This window comes from Podarcis muralis, chromosome 6, assembly GCF_964188315.1.
Source record: "Podarcis muralis chromosome 6, rPodMur119.hap1.1, whole genome shotgun sequence".
NCBI classification, from domain to species: Eukaryota; Metazoa; Chordata; class Lepidosauria; order Squamata; family Lacertidae; genus Podarcis; species Podarcis muralis.
In genome coordinates this window covers 39,940,786-39,960,269 of record NC_135660.1, presented here as the reverse complement: position 1 = coordinate 39,960,269, position 19,484 = coordinate 39,940,786, and the positions used below count along the sequence as shown (strand labels likewise).

General features: G+C 39.7%; 2 protein-coding genes across 10 annotated transcripts in view; one reads left to right on the top strand and one right to left on the bottom strand.

Annotated features, from left to right (window-relative positions):
- DGKD (diacylglycerol kinase delta) overlaps nucleotides 1-19,484 on the bottom strand; it is a 72,300-nt gene that overhangs the window by 25,310 nt on the left and 27,506 nt on the right. For 7 of the 8 annotated variants that reach the window (XM_077930076.1, XM_077930078.1, XM_077930079.1 and 4 more), the window contains 5 exons: nucleotides 5,348-5,452; nucleotides 3,817-3,949; nucleotides 2,720-2,826; nucleotides 2,226-2,351; nucleotides 721-823 (listed from right to left, as the gene is read on the bottom strand). In XM_077930076.1, the coding sequence (XP_077786202.1) occupies nucleotides 721-823; nucleotides 2,226-2,351; nucleotides 2,720-2,826; nucleotides 3,817-3,949; nucleotides 5,348-5,452 (574 nt within the window). Of the gene's footprint in view, nucleotides 1-720; nucleotides 824-2,225; nucleotides 2,352-2,719; nucleotides 2,827-3,816; nucleotides 3,950-5,347; nucleotides 5,453-10,699; nucleotides 10,827-19,484 lie in introns of those variants that run through there. The other variant, XM_028730701.2, reaches the window with a different exon arrangement.
- Nucleotides 17,988-19,484, top strand: part of LOC114598132 (nuclear body protein SP140-like protein) — a 402,008-nt gene continuing 400,511 nt past the window's right edge. The window contains exon 1 of one of the 2 annotated variants that reach the window (XM_077930089.1): nucleotides 17,988-18,058. The gene's annotated coding sequence lies outside the window, so the exon portion shown is untranslated. The remainder of the gene's footprint in view (nucleotides 18,059-19,484) is intronic. The other variant, XM_077930088.1, reaches the window with a different exon arrangement.

Below are 19,484 nucleotides of genomic sequence, written 5' to 3'. Positions count from 1 at the left end.
GAATAATTGAGCTCTATTACCACAGGGTGGCTAACAGTCTGCAGGTCTTTAAGTGATCTTTAACCAGAATATTACATGGAACTACATGGCTGTTTCAATTCACTAACTGTTTTTTTATTCCTTTTTTTAAAAATCGAAATATTCCAATGGTGACATTTTAATTCTGACTTTTAAGATTTGGAGAATGGGTTCATTATTAGCATAGTGGCTGCACTAGGTTGCATTTAGTACAGAATGTTGCAGCATGGTGGCTGATAGGATTGAGATTCTCTCAGCATATGACATTCCTGCTCAAAGATCTGCACAGGCTGCTGCTTTGTTACTGGGCCAAGTTCAAGGATTTACTAATGACATATAAAGTCTTTAACGGTTAGTGGCCATGGATTGCATTGCCCCAATGTAGTTATTTGACTGCTTTGATCTGCGGACCTTGCACTTTTACAAGTACCTAACCGTTGTTCCAATATCTTAGTGTGACAACACCTATACTAAATTTGAGCTCTACAAATTTGCAGTCTAGGTCTCCCGTCTTTGTGAATGTAAGAAAGAAGATAAGGAACGAAACAAGGAAGAAGGAAAGAGAAAAAGATTATGGTGCACATAATGAGTATTAGGTGCTATAATGAGAATAACTGCGTTATGCCAATGTTGGTTTTCTGAGCTATTTGCTTGATTGGCAAGGTGTGAAACAAACACTGAAAAGCATTAGCTGATACCTACCATCCGAATCAATGCTGTTGAGCGCTGTAGGAGGGATGACAGAAACTTTGCAAAGGCCAAGCGGGCATTTGGTTGGTAACAAGTCTCTGCATGAGGTATGTACCTGGGAGGAAAATATATTAGCTAAAGTTTTGCTTCTATTCAGGTGTTTTAATGAAGAAGAAATTCACAGGAATGGAAAGGAAAAGAAATATACACTGAAATCACAAACTAGTTTAACCTTGGGAGTCCAGTCCATGATCTGTGAAACACAGTGGTTACAAGTCCAAAATTAAACCACAGTTTCCAGTTGGGACATAACACAAAACCTGCCAAAGCAAGCACACAAGGAAAGGAGCAGGGTGGGAGTTCCCAAAGCAGGGCCATTATATCTGAACAGGCTTTAGCCCTGTAGTGTTTTGTTTGCATGCATTTACAAACCTGTGTGCATAACACAGGATGAAATCGTTGTATCAACCCTTAGTCTATCCAGCTCAAAGGAATATAAAATTAGTTCCCTTCTTACAATACTTGGGACACTTGATTCTGAAAGTATCCTAAGAATACTGACTTATGGATCAAGAGATTGGTGAAGAGTAGGTTTTTTAAACTGGAAACACTGATGAAAATGTAGGCATAAACAAGAAATTCTACAGTCGACAAGAATAAATAATGAGAGCAGTACCTAAAACAGGCACAGAAAAACAACTGATCTTTCACAAAGGCCCAAGGTTTTTTCAAAAGTTTTGCAGTTAATTGCATATCATTTTCCTTAAATAATTCTGTGAACAACTATAAAACATCAGAGGCCAAATGGTTTATCTGGATATCTTATGCCTTTCTGGCTATTTGCTTACATTTCAAATACATTTTCCACACACACTCATGTGCATGTAGAGTGCCAAGAAATTCATTATCCTTAGGATTTACACTTAAGAATCAGTGAAGTATCCAAAATAATTCAGTGCTATTCTGCTTGACTGTCAAGGAAAGGCAGGCCTTGCCAAAATAATATACGGCTTGTTAATAAGCGATTCCCAGGATACAAGAAGAGCATATATTTAGGACTCTACATTCTGCATCAGAAAGATCCATAATACATTTATTATTGCTTTCAGATGTGACCTTTATTTTCTGGCAAAGGACCAGTAAGCAAGCAATCTCTGTTAATCTAATTCTGTTTATTCAACATAGTGAAATTTCCTTAGGCTGCTGTGGCAACATCATGACCGACATCACCGACATTTCTACCCATCTTAGAATCAGTGGATAAAGAGCCTATAGATGGCTACACATTTTGCTATGCTTATCCACGACTATGTAAAAGACTGGTAATTGGCAAAAGCAGCATAAAATCTTTTAAAAATATCTAACAGCTGGCTTATTTTAGTTGGAATCTAATTAGAAGAAAAAAAATCAGTGGGATGCCTCTGAAACTTTCTCCTTACATAGTAGCATTATCAGAATACACAGGCACAGTGCAGAAAATGGGAATAAAACTGAACAGCATTGCAACATTAACTGACCATTGCTTTGCACCAGAGACAGCGCCAGTCTTGCAAGCGCAGTACACTGCCACATGTTTTATCACACACTGTGCATTTGGCACTCACAGGCAGGTTTCCTTCAAGCCACTGGTGTGGCATTGAAATCTGCAAACAAGCAGAAAATGAATCACTTTCGTTATAGGGCCGTTACTAGACTCTATGTCCTCTTTGAAATATAGAGCAACACTCACCCTTCCCATTTCTTTATTATTATTAATATTTATTGAATTTGTATACCGCCCTATACCTGGAGGTCTCAGGGCAGCTCGCAGAACAAAATCAAAATATAAAGCCACAACATATATAATCAAAATAAAAACAAACCCAATAACCCCCCCCCCCGTACTTTAAAAGTAAGTATACATGTTCCTCTCTGAAGTCTCTAGAGAATCTTAGCAGAAGCAGAGGTGCATGTGAAATGCCTTCTATATGCCTGTTAACCTTCCCCACATGAGAAATGGCCTCATACGTACCCCGTCTTCATCCTCAATGATATCCTTCCCAATAGATGCCAGTGTTGTCCATTTGCAGTTATTAGTTGCCCGGACAGCACACCTCTTGTGGGCTTTAAATTTGCAGACTAGAAAAGCCAGGAGGAGAGGGAAAGGAAGAAAGAGAAGAGTAGATATGAGGTGAGCTGAGCGAACACTCCATTTAAATCTACACAAAACCCAGTGTTATAAAACCCATTTCTTTTCTTCTGCTTTTAGCATCACTTACCAATCTAATCTAAACAAGACATGTACAGGAAATCTTAAACCTGTTCTAATTAGGAATTAATTATCCTCAGGAAACATTACATACACATTATCAAACTACAGATAATTTTATTTGAATCAGACATATTTTCTGAAAAATATTCTAAAACAATCCAGTAGGGAATAGTTATGTTGATGAATTACCTGCAGAGAAAAAATAATTAATGTCATATTTCTAAAATATTCCTGAATTTAATTGTGGATCTTAGATGTATTTCTCCCCTTATATCATGAAACACCCTCTAAGGATCTACGTTTATTAAAAAACCTAACCTGAGAGAGGTTTCTGACCACAAAGCCCAACCACAGTTATCTTTAGTAGCCAGGTTTCTGTGACACGCAATGAAGATTTGTGAATGTTATATAACAGTAACTTAAATGTTAGATGCAGGTTTTTTGATTACTGATTTTATTGTACTGAACCCTCCTGGAATCTTTTATATATGCCAACAAAGTTTAGATAATTTTTTAAAAAAGAAGTCATCTTTCTCATTCATAAGGTTCTTAGCTCCTATAATTTAACAAAAGTCATGAAGCACAATAAATGTAGAATCAAACCTAACCAGTTTTATTTTGTACTGTAGCTAATCCTGTTTTGGTATAATTTTTCTCAGTCATTGCATAAGCAGGATTTTTAGATCAAGGCCTATTTCATTTGCAAGATGTCAAAGTCTGGCAGAGAACATTTCAGGATCATACGGTTATTCCCGTCTTGGAATGGTGACCAACCAATGGGGTGCGAGTCTGACCAATGCCTTCTTGGAAGCCTAACAGCTTTATGTTCCAAGCACAAAATAATGAAAGGATTTTACCTTCGCAGGAGAGTCCGTGGGACGTGACTCCAGATAATGCCTCCCGACACACATTGCAGTAAGTTGGCCGAGCATGCGAACAGGCGTACCAGTTATGCATCCCTGAGAAATGGTCCATACTGTACTGTGTAGACTGAAAATGAATTTATGGTAAACAAATGAAGATGACATCCCAATGGGACATTGATAGAGATATTAAATTGTGCAAACTATATATTTCTGAGGCAGAATCTACACCTGTATAATCTGTGGAGCATTGTAACCACGGAAGAACAGAGGAACAAGAATGCCCTGCTGTATGTGGGGGTGGGGAAATAAGCAACAATCTGAAAAGTACATCAAGGGGTGAAATGGTAAACTTCATCCCACACGGTACAAGCACAATGAGAGGAATGTAGTCTGGAGGCTGTAAGAAATGTAAATGAAATGTCCACCAAGCATTTTTGCATAGAACTGTGGAGTAAAATCGGCTTGAAATGGTCTGGATTGGTAATTCAAAATTTTGCCAGCTGCAAGCAAGAAAGATAATAGAATCATAGAAATGTAGCGCTGGAAGGGACCCAAAAGCTAATCTAGTCCAACCCCCTGCGATGCAGGAATCGCAGCTGACAGCTAAGTCCACCACCTTCCAAAGCAGTCCAGTCCACTGTAGAACAGCTCTTATCATTAGAAAGTTCTTCCTAATCTTTAGTCGGAATCTCCTTTCTTGCAAATGGCAGGCATTAGGGCACCAGCCCTGACATGTACTGCAGAGTGGGGCAAAGGCACCTAACCCCCATATCGAGGTTCTGAAATGGATCAGGTACTCTGCACCTGCAATTTGCTAACTGCATGCATGGAGTCTTGCCTAGTTTTGCCCATATTAATAGTGAGAAATGGTGTCAATACACAATATTCAAATATTGTATTCTTTCTCATACACGTTAAACATTTTTACTATCTTAAGTATTTTAAGACCTGAATTCTCATGGCATTTATCTGCTTGGAGTTTTTTGTGTGTGTTTACTGTTTTTTAATTTATGTAAATTTAATTTTTTATGAATGTTTTTGATTTTTATTTATCAATCTATAATTTTTTCCACCGAGGACACTCCAAAAAAACAGCAGCCATTACAAAATCACATCTGTACCTTAGAAGTGGTGGTTTCCAAAATAAAAATAGTACTTTTGAAGTTCCAACTCTTTATCATAACTGTACTAATCACAGTCCACCTACTTTACTGTTTGTACTCTTGCAAAATTGAAGACATCACTCCACGTACTACTCACTTATGGGAAAGTGCAACTTTCTTTCCTGATCTTGGATTACTCATGATGACAAGGCCTGAATGACTAAAGTGAGCAATCACTTTAAATTCAGACAGTTTATATACATGTTCTGATGACCACTGACTTCAGAGAATATTTAATTATAACTGCTGAAACAAGCAGCACATATGAACAGTAAACAGTGTATGCGTTGGGGGTGAGGCTGTCACTGCATTTAAAAATAAAGGGCAGATACACATCTATACCTAACCTATTTCATTACCTCAAAATGTTCACGGTTCTGTACAGTCTTCAGTGCTGCAATCCAGTCCTCCATTTCTTTTCTATTATCTGCACACAAGATGAGTTTCCGACATGGAGTAATGACCTGTAAGGTAAGAGAATAGTCTGGTGCTCTTAACTCCCTGAGATACTAACAGAAGAGGAGGATAGCAAATAATGACTGTTTCATTCTGACTTAAAGGTTTCTGAAGACAGGAGACTATTTCAACAGATGCAGGAGAAGGTAGAGAACCAAGCTTTGCAATTGAGCAACAAAAGGGAAATAAACCTAGGGCCTTTCCAGGTGACCAAAATAAAAAATCCTGTGCCAGAGACCACATCTTCCAAAACACTTTAAAAATGGTTCTCTGTGCTTTGATGCTATGTGGTTTATGGAAATTATGAGCACTGAAGGAGTCTATTCAAGTCTTCCAGATGTCCTAACTTTGAAACATTATTAAAGTTCTTAACTCTAGCACAGATTTCCCCAACCTTGGTTCCCCAGATGTTGTTGGATTACAACTCCTATAAACCCTGACTACCAACTCTGCAGGCTAAGGATGATGGGAGTTGTAGTCCAGAAACACCTGGGGAATCAAGGTTGGGAAAAGCTACTCTGGGGTAGTTGAGCGACTGAAGAACTTGCCATAGGCACATTATTCTCCTGATGTTTCTTAATCTAAGACAATGCAAGTTGGACATCTTTATTTCATAGTTAAACTGCATACACACAGTCAACCTAGGATATTGAGCCAAGTGATATTAAGAGCTCTAACAACAGATTTATTTTGATTTGTTCTAAAATCTACCCATCAGTAATGCCACTATGGGTTTTTTGTTCTCATATAATGAATGGGAAAGCATTAAAACAAGGCTCTGGTTAGATTAGAGATTGTGCAAAATGTCCAGACTCCTAACTGCAAACAAATCCTTCAAAAAGCCAATGAGAGAGTTCTTGTGAACTTTCTACACACTTTATTGTTGGTAGCATTCATACCCTGCTCAGAAGTTTATTTCAATATTTTACAAAATTAAATGTCTTTTCTACCCAATATGAAAATGACAAGTTCTAAACGGCAGTTTTATATACACTGAAAGCTGAAGCTTTCTAGCTCTTGGGTATGACTGCTGCTGTACCAAATGCCTAAATTTATAGGTCTGAGATGCTATGCAATTAAAAGTCCCTGCTGTTATGTGGGACAAATTGTCCAGTGTGGCCTAAGGAAGCATGGCTAGTTGGAGAATTAGTTGGAGAGGATGCCTTTTGTCTAATATGTACTCACAACATTCCCAGCTGTCCTGTGTCTTTTGTCCCATTCCTCCCCCAAGTGCCCAAAGCTTTCCCAGCCATTCCGAAGGCAATTGGAGGCTTGTAATTAGCTGAAGTAGAGGTGCCTATTACACTTTCAGCTAAAACAGATTTAAACTAACAAGCAATGAAAGAGGGGAAACTGTAATTGTGTAGACCTAACTAAAAACAGCAAAATTAACAGAGTAACCGAATTATCAGGAACACTAAAACAATACAATTAATTAACACCAACTATTATTAATACTACAGGAGGCTTCATATGGCAGGGAAACCATATACAAAAATACATTTTAAAAAAGAAAAAAATATGTATTGAGGATATGGTATTAAGTCTGCATGCAAAGTAAGTGATCTACTACTAGCCTATTCTTCCTCCAGTGAGATATACTGGTCCTTTATAGGGTAGGGAAACAAAAAAACTGTAACAGTCCCCATATTAGCTGACTTGAGTTTAGTTTTATAAAGCACATTAGGTACAAAACCCAAAAGAACCTAAACAGAATCGTGTGACCTAGTGGCTGGAGGAGTATGCACTGTACCCCTCAAACCAGAAGTGAGCAGACTTCCGGTTTGTGGACTTTTTCCTTTATTTCTGCCACATGAACCAGGATCCACAAAATGCCAATCAAAGTTACCTGATCACAATGCAGCAAACCAAATCCACATCTCTGTTAATACAGATTAGGAAAGCCATACAAAACTTGGTCATAGGCAAACAAGTAAGACTATCATTTCATAGGTGCAGATCACCAACACTGAGAGATAAATGTTAAATCAAAGCCAAGAGCTTAACCCATGGCAGCAGCCATCCCTCTCGCCATTTATTTTTTCCCCAGCAGCATTTTAAGTCAGCACTCTTATTTATAACTTAACAAAATAAAAACTGTTTATAATATCATGCAAAAAATATTTAGTATTATGGACATGTTTCTTATAAAAAATGTGTTGGGTTTGCATGGAATTCTCAGCATCTATGATAGGGCATTATGGGTTTAGCAACATCATTTTAGCCAACCATGGCTAAACCATGGCTACGAAAGGCAGACTAACACTTTTCACAAACTGAATTAAAGCAGCTACTGTTTCTTTTAGGACTGTTAATGGGGTAAAGATAAGATAAATCATTTGAAGGAGTAGGGTAAAGATAAGATAAATCATTTGAAGGAGTAGGGTAATAAATGCAAGGAAAGGAGAATACCTCTACGAACATAAGCAAACAACTCCCATACAAAGGGTTACTAGTGCATATTGTGTGCCTGCTGCAGTAACATTACATTGAAAACTGAATAGAATGAAGACAAGGGGAAATGGAAATATGCTAAACCACAGCCTGGAGAAGAGTAACTCTGGCCACAAAATGCCATCCACATAAGAACATCAGACCTGCACAATCAGAAAGCAGGATAATGCATACAGAACATATAGAAATACAGAATCATAGAATTGCAGGATTTGAAGGGGCCACGGGGATCATCTAGTCCAGGGGTCCTCAAACTTTTTAAACAGGGGGCCAGTTCACTGTCCCTCAGACACTGCTGGGGGCCGGACTATAGTTTGAAAAAAATATGAACAAAATACAGAGCTACAAAAACAATTTAACAGCAATAATGACTAATAGTGATGATGCACATTAAACACGGGGAAGCCCATTTTAAAACCTGGTCATGGCTTCTAAGAGGAGTAGTATGTGCTTCAAATGTGTGGTACTTTAAAGGCATTGCACATGGAGCTGAGAGACATTTAAAGATGAACAACATGCATAGGTGGCCCAGACGAAAACCCTTTAAAGTCTCACGTGACCAAAAGTCCTTAAAGAGAATTTACATCCTCAGTTTGAGGGTCCAGGGACCCAGCGCTTGCAAGCGGAACAAACAAAAGGGGGGAAAACCCCACAGAGTTTGGACATTGTGTGAAAAATTCTGGGAAGCGAGGGAAGCGGGCTTGGTGGGTAGAAGCGTATACTGATGACGGGAAATGGGAGAATGAAAAGCAAAACGTGGCGCTCAAAACCAAATGACTGTTGAGGGAATAGTTGAGTAAGAAACTGCCTTTGCACAAGAAAGACAAAGAAAAGGAAACTGGGGAAAGAAAGGGAAGCAAGAGGAGAGGCTTTTCGGTTGAAACTGCCAGGAAGCAAAGCGGGGAGGGCGGGAAGTGCCAAGTGGAGAAAGGAGCGTGGAGTGAGAGAAAACTGCGGGGCTCAGTCCACAACAGCCTCGCCGCTCCTGGGGCTCCTCCATACCTCGTCAAGCTAGAGCAGCCTCTCTCCCGGCCGACGGGGCCTCGCCTTCCCCAGCCCTCTGGACCCGCGTGTTCCCTGGCGCCGCACACCATGTTCCTTTGCCGCTAAGGTTTGGGGCCAAGACCTATTAGATAGCGTCGGGTTCTGCACTTGCCGGGCCGGCTGGGTTCAGGACCCTGGCGGGCCGGATCTGGCCCACGGACCATAGTTTGAGGACCCCTGATCTAGTCCAACCCCCTGCAATGCAGGAATCTTTGCCCAATGTGGGGCTCAAACCCACGACCCTGAAATTAAGAGTCTCATGTTGTCCTGACTGTTCTATATGATGGCTATATGCATATAGCCAATGCATATCATCACAGAATTCAGGACAAAAAACAAATTTTAGGAAATATTTTCCTGCTTTACAGATATGGAACTCTAGGGCTGAGATTACGCTCAACCTCAGCATGTGAATCTATGATAGAAAACTCAAACATAAACATAAGTGCCCTTTATCACTATTCCCACTCCTATTTTCAGCAGACATCACAGACACAGGAAACATAGAGAGACAAACATTCTGCAGAATAAACATAATCCAAAACTAGCTGAAACTATCAAAAAAAGCATCAAAATAATCAATCCTATTATAATATAAATTATATCATAATTTCCAAGTACAATTAAAATTCCAACCCTGTCCTGGTGAGTGCAGTAAAATTGGTGGGATGACACACTGTCACCTCTCCCACTCACGAGCCACTGCTGCAGCAGTGCGTGAGCAACACACATGCACACACAACACACTGATGAAGAGAGCTTACTCACTGTTTTCTTTGCCACTGTCTAGTTGCCAAGCTGCCGCAGTTCTCTTCATTACTAAAATGTCCAGAAATAGCTCACTCTCCACTCACCGCTCACCCTGGCATCACCAATCACAGATAAGGAAGACAAGCCCACAACTCCAATCACAGACAAGGCAGCTTGCATAAAACTACTCCTGACCTGCCCAGCTATTGCTACCACCACTGCCACTAAGCTCAACATGATATGTATGTAGGCTCTTCATGCTCCCATATCTGAATTAAATGATGATGATGATGATGATGATGATGATGATAATGATAATAATAATAATAATAATAATAATAATAATAATAATAATATTTGTATCTCACTTTTCCAACCACAATATTGATCTCAAAGTGGCTCCCAATAATGCCAATAGCATTTGTTGCACTTATCTGACCCTTTCTGTGCCTTTGCAAGGGTCAGAACTCACATGAGATCAGGTTTAGGATACATCACTAAGCATGATATGAAAGCTGCATTTAAGGAAGGGTCAGAAGTCTACCACAATCCATCCTACAGTAAACCAGTGGATGGCCTTGCCCCTGCCTTAGGCAAAGTCCTGTCTCTCTAGATGGTGCCCACAATGAACTAATCTTCATACATGTATGCACTAACAATTTGATTTTCTCACTTCTCCTGGCTAGTTGTTATCTCTCAGTATTAAGACATAGCATCCTGCTCTTGGCAAAACTATTCTCATGTTGAAATAAATAGGTTAAATAAGCTGGATAACAACTTGCGAAAATAAGGAATAACTAATTTTACTTAAGAGCAGAATAGGTCTTCTTCACCAATGAGCAACTGCACGCATGAAAATTCATGAAAGCAGCTGTTTTTATTCCAAAACATTAAGTAAATCCCCATGCTTCAATCTCTCTGGTATTTGCTACCTTTTCCTTCACTCATTTTCGCTATGCTGTTTATATTAATTTCCTCACTTGATTTATATCAAAAGGAATCCTTACCCATTGTTGTCTCCAGGTCTTTCCCAACATTTTTCAGCTGCCCTGAAAACTCTCAAAATGAAGCAGTGACTTTGGCCAAGCGTGTAGTGAAATGTCCTTTTATCAGAATAGATGTCACATTGACCACAACAGAATAACTTAATGATACACTGGCTGGGTTTTAGATTAGCTTGAAATACACAGACACATACCAAAAGATAGAGGTGGTCTCAGTGCATCTGCTAAATATAGCTATCCTGATGCAGCATTCTTTTGCAAGCAGCCAACACTGGAGTGTGATAGGGACTGATAACTATAGCTGTTTCCTCTTTACTCACATCCTGCTTGAAAACAGCCCTATGAACAATTTGTCAACCTTGAGCTCCCCAAGAGACTGTCAAGTATTTATAAACAGCAAGAAGCATAACGGAAGCTGCTTATTTTTGTAAAAATTAAAAAATTAAAAAATCAGTTCACAGATCTCATTAATACTAACAGGGCTCAGGAGCTTGTTACTACAAGGTGAAAAACATATATATATGACAAAGCACTTTAATATCACTTGGGAAAATTTGCAGCTTCGCTTACCATCGTGCATATGCTTTCAATTTGAATGCACCCCACTAAATTTAACCTTGATGTTTGTTCACAGCTGGTCTGGGCTCTGACAGAATCCTATAAAACTGTGTAATATTGTCTTTCCATATTAACTACTGTTCCTAGCAATGCAAAGCAATTGCAAGCACTGTTGTCACAGGTAGCACTTTTATTCACAGGTGACATACAAATCACATAGCTACTGGCGGATTTAAAAAGATGATACAAATACAATTAAACTGAATTTCTGTTTTCACAAGGCATGCTAACAGTGGATGAGACATGCAAGAGTTCTTTAAATAGCATGTATGAAATCAGTATTCAGTTCAAAATTTCACTCATTTGGGGCTTTATGTTCCAAGAAATAACAATCAGTTGTAGCGCTTGGATTCTTTCCCCCACTCCTGTTCACTTTATAGGCCACCCCTCTGTGCTATCATGGCACAAACCCTGATCCAGTACCCGTAGCTTGAGAACTGTACAAACATAATGGGGAAGAAAAAAGGGGAGCCTGGCTGTGTCTGTGGAAAAGCCAGATATGTCTGTTTTCCTGTTTTCTAAATACAGCTGCTTCCCTGGTTCTACGCAAGTAAAACAACTGACCATACCAATTCACAAGCAGATTCTGGATTAGTATTGTGCTTTACTAGAAAAGATGAAATAAAAACAGAATTTAAAATATAGGAGAATGGAAATGGCAGAGCATTTCTCAGTGGAACTGGATAGCCTGGATTGCCTCATTCAGGTTCAGTGATAGACACATGCCCTTCTTCGTCTCCCACCTAAGGTGGCGGCACTGCTGGTGTCAAGGGTCTTTTCAGTACCTGTCCCATATTGTGGGACACTTTGCTCCATGAAGCATGGATGCCCCCCACCCCCACTCTGCCTGTCCTCCTCTGGCTAAGATTTTTATTCTGGCAAGCTAGCTTGCTAAGGTCATTTGCAATCTCTGCTGTTGTCACTTTCAAATTTTGTGCACTTTATTGTTGCATTCAAAAAATTTTATTGCATTGCGATTTTAAATTGTTGTAAGCTGCTATGAGTGCTGCATAGGTACTAGAACAATGGAATAGATGCATGCAATATATAGTAAGCCCACAGCGCGTGTACATTTAAATTGTGGGCATTCAGCTTTATGCACGTGGGGAAAAAATAAAAATAAAAAGGGGGGAGAGGTTCTGGGGGGAAATGACTTAGGCAATCCCACCTGCCATTTAACCCAATGTGTTTTGACTATACGTGATTTTGGCTTTAGGCGCAATCCCCAGACTGTAATGCCCACGCAAGATGTTAGCTTACTGTAAAAATAAAATAAAAGTAGAGGAAAGGTAATATTGGGAAGGATCCAGACCAGGGCATGTGGTCATTCTACTTGCGGGCAAGAGGTTCCAAGCTGCCTCCTCTAAGAAGCAGCACCCCACACCTCCTAAAAAGCCTTCACAAAATTTGGGAGGCCCTCTAGGGTGGCATCTCATAAAGGATGTTATTGGTAGGCATCTGGGCCTGCACTGAGAAAAGAAGTGATTCTGCTTGTAATGAGATCTCTCCTTATGTTACTCATCATTATTTATGTGGTAAGTGCTAGCTAACAGGTGCCCACAACAGCTTTTACACACATCTATTTCAGCACTGCTGACCACACACTGCTGCAAAGTAGTTTCATTTTTTCTTCAAGGCACTGCTTGAAATGCTGCATAAACTTGCAAAACTGGTTTGACTGAAAATATGGCGGGACAAAGGGGAAATGAATGTTTGAACAGTAAGTAATGAGGGCTGCACAATGCTACCTTCAGGTCTCTAAAAAGTTATCATCTGCACACTGGCAGAAAAACAAAGGCAGTTTTCTTAAGACATTCTAGGAACAAGTGAAGTAACTTTATGGTTGTTTCCCTTGCTAATATTTATATGTCAGTCATGTCCACAGATAAAGTTTATATTCCATCTTGCTGTCTCTGTCTCTGTCTCTTTATCTTTTCTGAGGTTACCGTGGAACAGCTGACATGAGACTGCTTTCTCTGGGAAAAAAGTAATCTCCCAACCCAGGGTCAAATTCCTTTCTCCATCTGGAAGTTTATTCTGAACAAGTCAGAATTTCAACAAATCCAACAACAGATTCGTATTTGCAAAAGTGCAAGGAAAAGTGAGAAGTTAGCAAAGCAAAAAAAGAAAAGATAAAAGCAACTGCACTGTTCCCTATCCATGGAAACTAAAATTTCATTTTCAAGTCCCCAAACTGTATTTTGCAACTCAGTCTGAGTAACACAGGCCAACCAGTTTTTTTTTAATGGACTTAGATGTGACATATTCATCATCACACTTCATAAGCATCCCTCCTGCATTCTCCTTTTAATCTCAGCCCTTGACTATGAGGTGGCCACCCAGACCTGTGATCGTAATCTGAGGTCCTTCTTCATGTGCAACACAAGAATGGGCCTTTTCTGCAGTGGCTCCCTGCTTGTGGAATGCTCTCCCCAAGGAGGCTCACCTGGGGCCTTTGTTACATATCTTTAGGCGCTAGGTGAAAACATTCCTTTTCTCCCAAGCGCTTGGCTAATTAAACAATCAATGGCCTTTTAAACTGTGGTGGGTATTGTTTTTGTTTGTTACTATGGTGTGTGTGTGTGTGTGTGTGTGTGTGTGTGTGTGTGTGTGTGTGTGTGTGTAGTAAGCTGCCCTGTGATATTTTGGTGAAGGGCGGTATAGAAATTTAATACATAATAATAACAACCTATTGCTTCCAGCATTCATGGCCAGCATTACAGATCACTGACATTTGTTTTGTACTTCCTAGGACAATGATTCCAAACCACTAGGCCACAGGATCTTAACAGATGAAGTCCTCTGGTACTGGTTATAGAAGATTGCCTGCTGTGTAAATCAGGCATAACCAAGTGCTAGTAAGTGTTGTTGAGCTGTTGAAAACACTTTCACTGTCAGCTCAGAGAAGCCGAAGCTCAAACATCATTACGGTTCAGAACAAGAGGTGTTATGGTATCTTACATCATCATCATCATCATCATCATCATCATCATAAATTTTATTTATATCCCGCCCTCCCCAGCTGAAGCCGGGCTCAGGGCGGCTAACAACAATAAAACAGTACAAAAGTACAGCATAAACAACATGTATCTTTAACTAATTTACTGGGCATCCTTCTTATGGGTAGTAGGTTTATTTGAACAGAAAATGTGGCAGACATGGATAACTCCTAAAATAACAACGCAGGACTTCATATTTGGGTTCGTGGTCCAATGGAGTATAAATGAATAGGCGAGAATGCAAAACAGACAATAGATAGCTGAAATGTGGAACATGAATATGGTATGTAACTTCAACCAAACTTTTGCAACAAAAACCACTGGGGCACAGCATTTACCTCATTTGGACATAACTGTAAATAATTGTTTAGAGTGGTGATCCCTCTTCATTTACTCCATCCTGCATGGCCACAAGAAGATCAATAAGCATTTGCTTCCATTTTCAACTGCTCAATTTTATGTCCAAACTGGGAACTGCAGGTAGTACTTACTACTGTTTATCTGAACAAGCCAGGATTGTAAACCAGTTTGAAGCTGGTTTGTTCAGACAAACCTTAATTAAACTAACAAAAATATGTTCCCGTTTGGAAATATTAATAAAATGGGGTTAGTTGAAACCAGGAAGCAGAAACCAAAAGCAAAATCTCCTTTACGGCCTCGGTCCAGTATACCTGAAGGAGCGTCTCCACCCCCATCATTCTGCCCGGACGCTGAGGTCCAGCGCCGAGGGCCTTCTGGCGGTTCCCTCATTGCGGGAAGCAAAGCTGCAGGGAACCAGGCAGAGGGCCTTCTCGGTAGTGGCGCCCGCCCTGTGGAACGCCCTTCCAGCAGATGTCAAAGCGATAAACAACTACCTGATATTCAGAAGACATCTTAAGGCAGCCCTGTTCAGGGAAGTTTTTAACGTGTGATATTTTACTGTATTTTTGGTTTTTATGGAAGCTGCCCAGAGTGGCTGGGGAGGCCCAGCCAGATGGGCGGGGTATAAATAATAAATTATTATTATTATTATTATTATTATTATTATTATTATTATTATTATTATTATTTCCTGCTTTGCTCAATCTTGTATTTTATGTAAAACTTTTTGGAAAAAAGAGAAATCTATTGCCATCATTGTAGCATTTCTGTCTCAAAATTCTAGTTGTTGCCTAATGAAAGAACTTCAAATTTTCACCACATTCACCTGTTCATATAAGCAAACAATTGGGACCAAATGTTTTGAAAAACTGAAGTACATTAAAGCAGATTATGCTGAACATAGGTTACCAACCAGCTAGCCATGAACAAAGGCAAAGATTGGGTGTTAAATTCTCTACCAGTAAAACAACTTTCCTTTCCAAGAGAACAAAACCTTTTTACAAACAATCTCAATCTCCTTTTCCTTCCCATTTCTTTACTCAGTGATGAATAACCATGATCCATCTCTTCTTCAGTTTGACTGTTCCTGAAATGTGTGAGAATGGATGATTCTGAGTTGCAAGTTGGATATGCATTCATAGTAAACTGTACAGAAACACCCTTTCAACAGTAAATAATTCCATAAAGTACTATTGTCGGAGATCTAAAATAATCCGCAGAGCAATTCTTTGGTAAATACTGATTAAATATTTCAACCTTAACTCATGAAACTAGAATATGTTTACCAAAGGTCTGCCTCTTAAGTTACACCTTCAACAGAAACACTGAGCTATTGAGACTATGCAAATGATAAAACAATATCTAGAAATACTCAGATTTACCAGAATCTAAGCCACCTGCACTGAAAACAGTGTAATATGAAGTCATCTATTTCTAGCCCTATTATTTATAGACAACAAAAATCTTGTGCATATCTTACTACTGAAGTTGTTAATGCTAACGTAAAGGATTACCTACTTTAAAATCAAGTCCACACCCAAAGGCAATTTTCTGTGGTTCCCAGTGGCTCTACTCTTTTTGAATTAAAGCCATTTTTCAGGTGGTAAGCAACTTTGCTGTTACATCCATCTTTCAAATTTGAATGCAGCAAGTTTGTAATATGTAATTTATTTATTTTTAGGGGACGCGGATGGCGCTGTAGTCTAAACCACAGAGCCTCTTGGGCTTTCTGATCAGAAGGTCGGCGGTTCAAATCCCCACGACGGGGTGAGTTTCCATTGCTACGGTCCCAGCTCCTGCCAACCTAGCAGTTCAAAAGCACGCCAAAAAGTGCAAGTAGATAAATAGATACTGCTCCGGCAGAAAGGTAAATGGTGTTTCTGTGCGCTGCTCTGGTTTTGGTGTTCTGTTGCCCCAGAAGCAGCTTAGTCATGCTGGCCACATGACCCAGAAAAACTGTCTGCGGACGAACGCCAGCTCCCTCGGCCTGTAAACCGAGATGAGTGCCGCAACTCCAGAGTTGTTCACGATTGAACTTAACTGTCAGGGGTCCTTTACCCTTTTATGTGTACACAATGCTATGCCTGACCACAGAGGCTCCAATGGCATCAAATTTATTATGAAACTTGGTCATTTTTGATGACCCCTCCCCACACTAGAGAGGGCAGAATGTGCTCCCATCCAAGAATCGATAACCTGTCGAGTACTGTTCTATATAACATTACCATATTGTCAAAACTACCTTACATCTTCTCTCTTTCTCCAGGAGAGACTATAATACATATTTTCTTGGGATAAAACACTTGGATGTTATTTTCACAGGAGTTTTATTTTTAAATGGAGAACTAGTTTATGGACTTAAAAAGGAACAGGAAAATGTAAAAATGCCTCTGGCTTCTGAGCAGCAAGGGACCACTTACTATCTCTACACTCCCAGAATTAGGTCGATTCACTCGCCAGCTCCACCCCTTCCCTGTCCCCCTTCCCCAGCTCCCCAATAATATTTCTGGAGTAGTAAATCAGAACTGCTTAAAGCAAGTAAAAGATTTTTGCTTGTTTAACTAATTTAAGGTATGCAATGTCCATTTAAGATTCTATAGAAGTATAAATGGGCCCAGTCTTATTCAACATCTTTATCAACGACTTGGATGATGGACTCAAGGGCATCCTGATCAAATCTGCAGATGACACCAAACTGGGAGGGGTGGCTAACACCCCAGAGGACAGGATCACACTTCAAAACGACCTTGACAGATTAGAGAACTGAGCCAAAACAAACAAGATGAACTTTAACAGGGAGAAATGTAAAGTATTGCACTTGGGCAAAAAAAAAAAAAAAAAAAAAGAGAGGCACAAATACAAGATGGGTAACACCTGGCTTGAGAGCAGTACATGTGAAAATGATCTAGGAGTCTTGGTTGACCACAAACTTGACATGAGCCAACAGTGTGACGTGGCAGCTAAAAAAGCCAATGCAATTCTGGGCTGCATCAATAGGAGTATAGCATCTAGATCAAGGGAAGTAATAGTGCCACTGTATTCTGTTCTGGTCAGACCTCACCTGGAGTACTGTGTCCAGTTCTGGGCACCACAGTTCAAGAAGGACACTGACAAACTGGAACGTGTCCAGAGGAGGGCAACCAAAATGGTCAAAGGCCTGGAAACGATGCCTTATGAGGAATGGCTAAGGGAGCTGGGCATGTTTAGCCTGGAGAAGAGGAGGTTAAGGGGTGATATGATAGCCATGTTCAAATATATAAAAGGATGTCATATAGAGGAGAGAGAAAGGTTGTTTTCTGCTGCTCCAGAGAAGTGGACACGGAGCAATGGATCCAAACTACAAGAAAGAAGATTCCACCTAAACATTAGGAAGAACCTCCTGACAGTAAGAGCTGTTCGACAGTGGAATTTGCTGCCAAGGAGTGTGGTGGAGTCTCCTTCTTTGGAGGTCTTTAAGCAGAGGCTTGACAGCCATATGTCAGGAGTGCTCTGATGGTGTTTCCTGCTTGGCAGGGGGTTGGACTCGATGGCCCTTGTGGTCTATTCCAACTCTATGATTCTATGATTCTAAATGTTTCATGATGGCAGAGCCGATACTTGAGTCACAACAGCCAAGGTAGTGTAGCGGTTAAAATTCACTGGGTGGCCTTGCATAAGCTACTAACCTACCTCACATGGTAACCCGTAAAGTACCCTAAGAGCTACATTATAAGGGAGACTAGAATGTTACTATGAGTTCCTTGGAAGAATGGGATACAATTGTAACAATAAAAGAAAAGAAAAAATGTAATATGTATAACCAAGCATAAACAATGAGTGTACTAATTCGTACTGAAATGTGCTGTTTGCAAGCCTGAAAACAAATTATCCAGATTTGTCAGAAACAATGGAACAAATCAGAACTTAATGCTCGGTGCTGCTATTTAACATAAAGAAAGTTTCTCTTCAAACAAAGCAGAACATATCCATTTCATCAGAGAAGTACTAAAGACCAAGGTCTAATTCAAATGTCAATATACTATATTGCCTACCTCATTCTTACCTAGTTAAATTACATTCAAGATAAGATAAACAGTGAAAACAAAAATGCCTAAGTCCAAGAATAAAGCAATATATAACTTATTCAAGATAGGGAGAAAGTAACAAATTTGATTGCTACAGCCCCTTACACAGAACTAAAACTATGGCTACTTAACAACAAATGTGCAAAACAAAAGTAGACCCTCACCAAATAAGTGTTTAAACATACTCAAGATTCTGAAATTGACAGACGCAATGCATAACCCAATGTAGGAATAAATTAACACAAAAGTAGTCAAACAGTCAGACACCAAGGAAATAGCCTAAGTGTCACCTCATTGCTTATTTTTAGCATTTGTGAGTCATTTTGAAAAATATTTTCAAAGTGACATGCAAAAAGATAAACCAGTAACATTATATGATTAAAATACTAAAAATCAAGCATTATATAACAAGGAAGGAAGGAAGGAAGGAAGGAAGGAAGGAAGGAAGGAAGGAAGGAAGGAAGGAAGGACCAATTTAAATAGCAAACAGCAATCCAATCAAGAGTTGATATTAAAATGCACTAAAACCTAGATCATTAGGGGCCAGTTAAAAGCCATATTGAACAGAAAATCTAGTGTCTAAATTAAAAGAAAAGAAGGTACCTCACAGATCTGTTCAGGAAAGGGTAGGGCAGTTCAGGATATCGTGTGTGTGTGTGTGTGTGTGTGTGTGTGTGTGTGTGTGTGTGTGAAAGCCTATCCCACTCTGATTTATAAGGTGTCATCACTAAAAACAACCTCTCCATA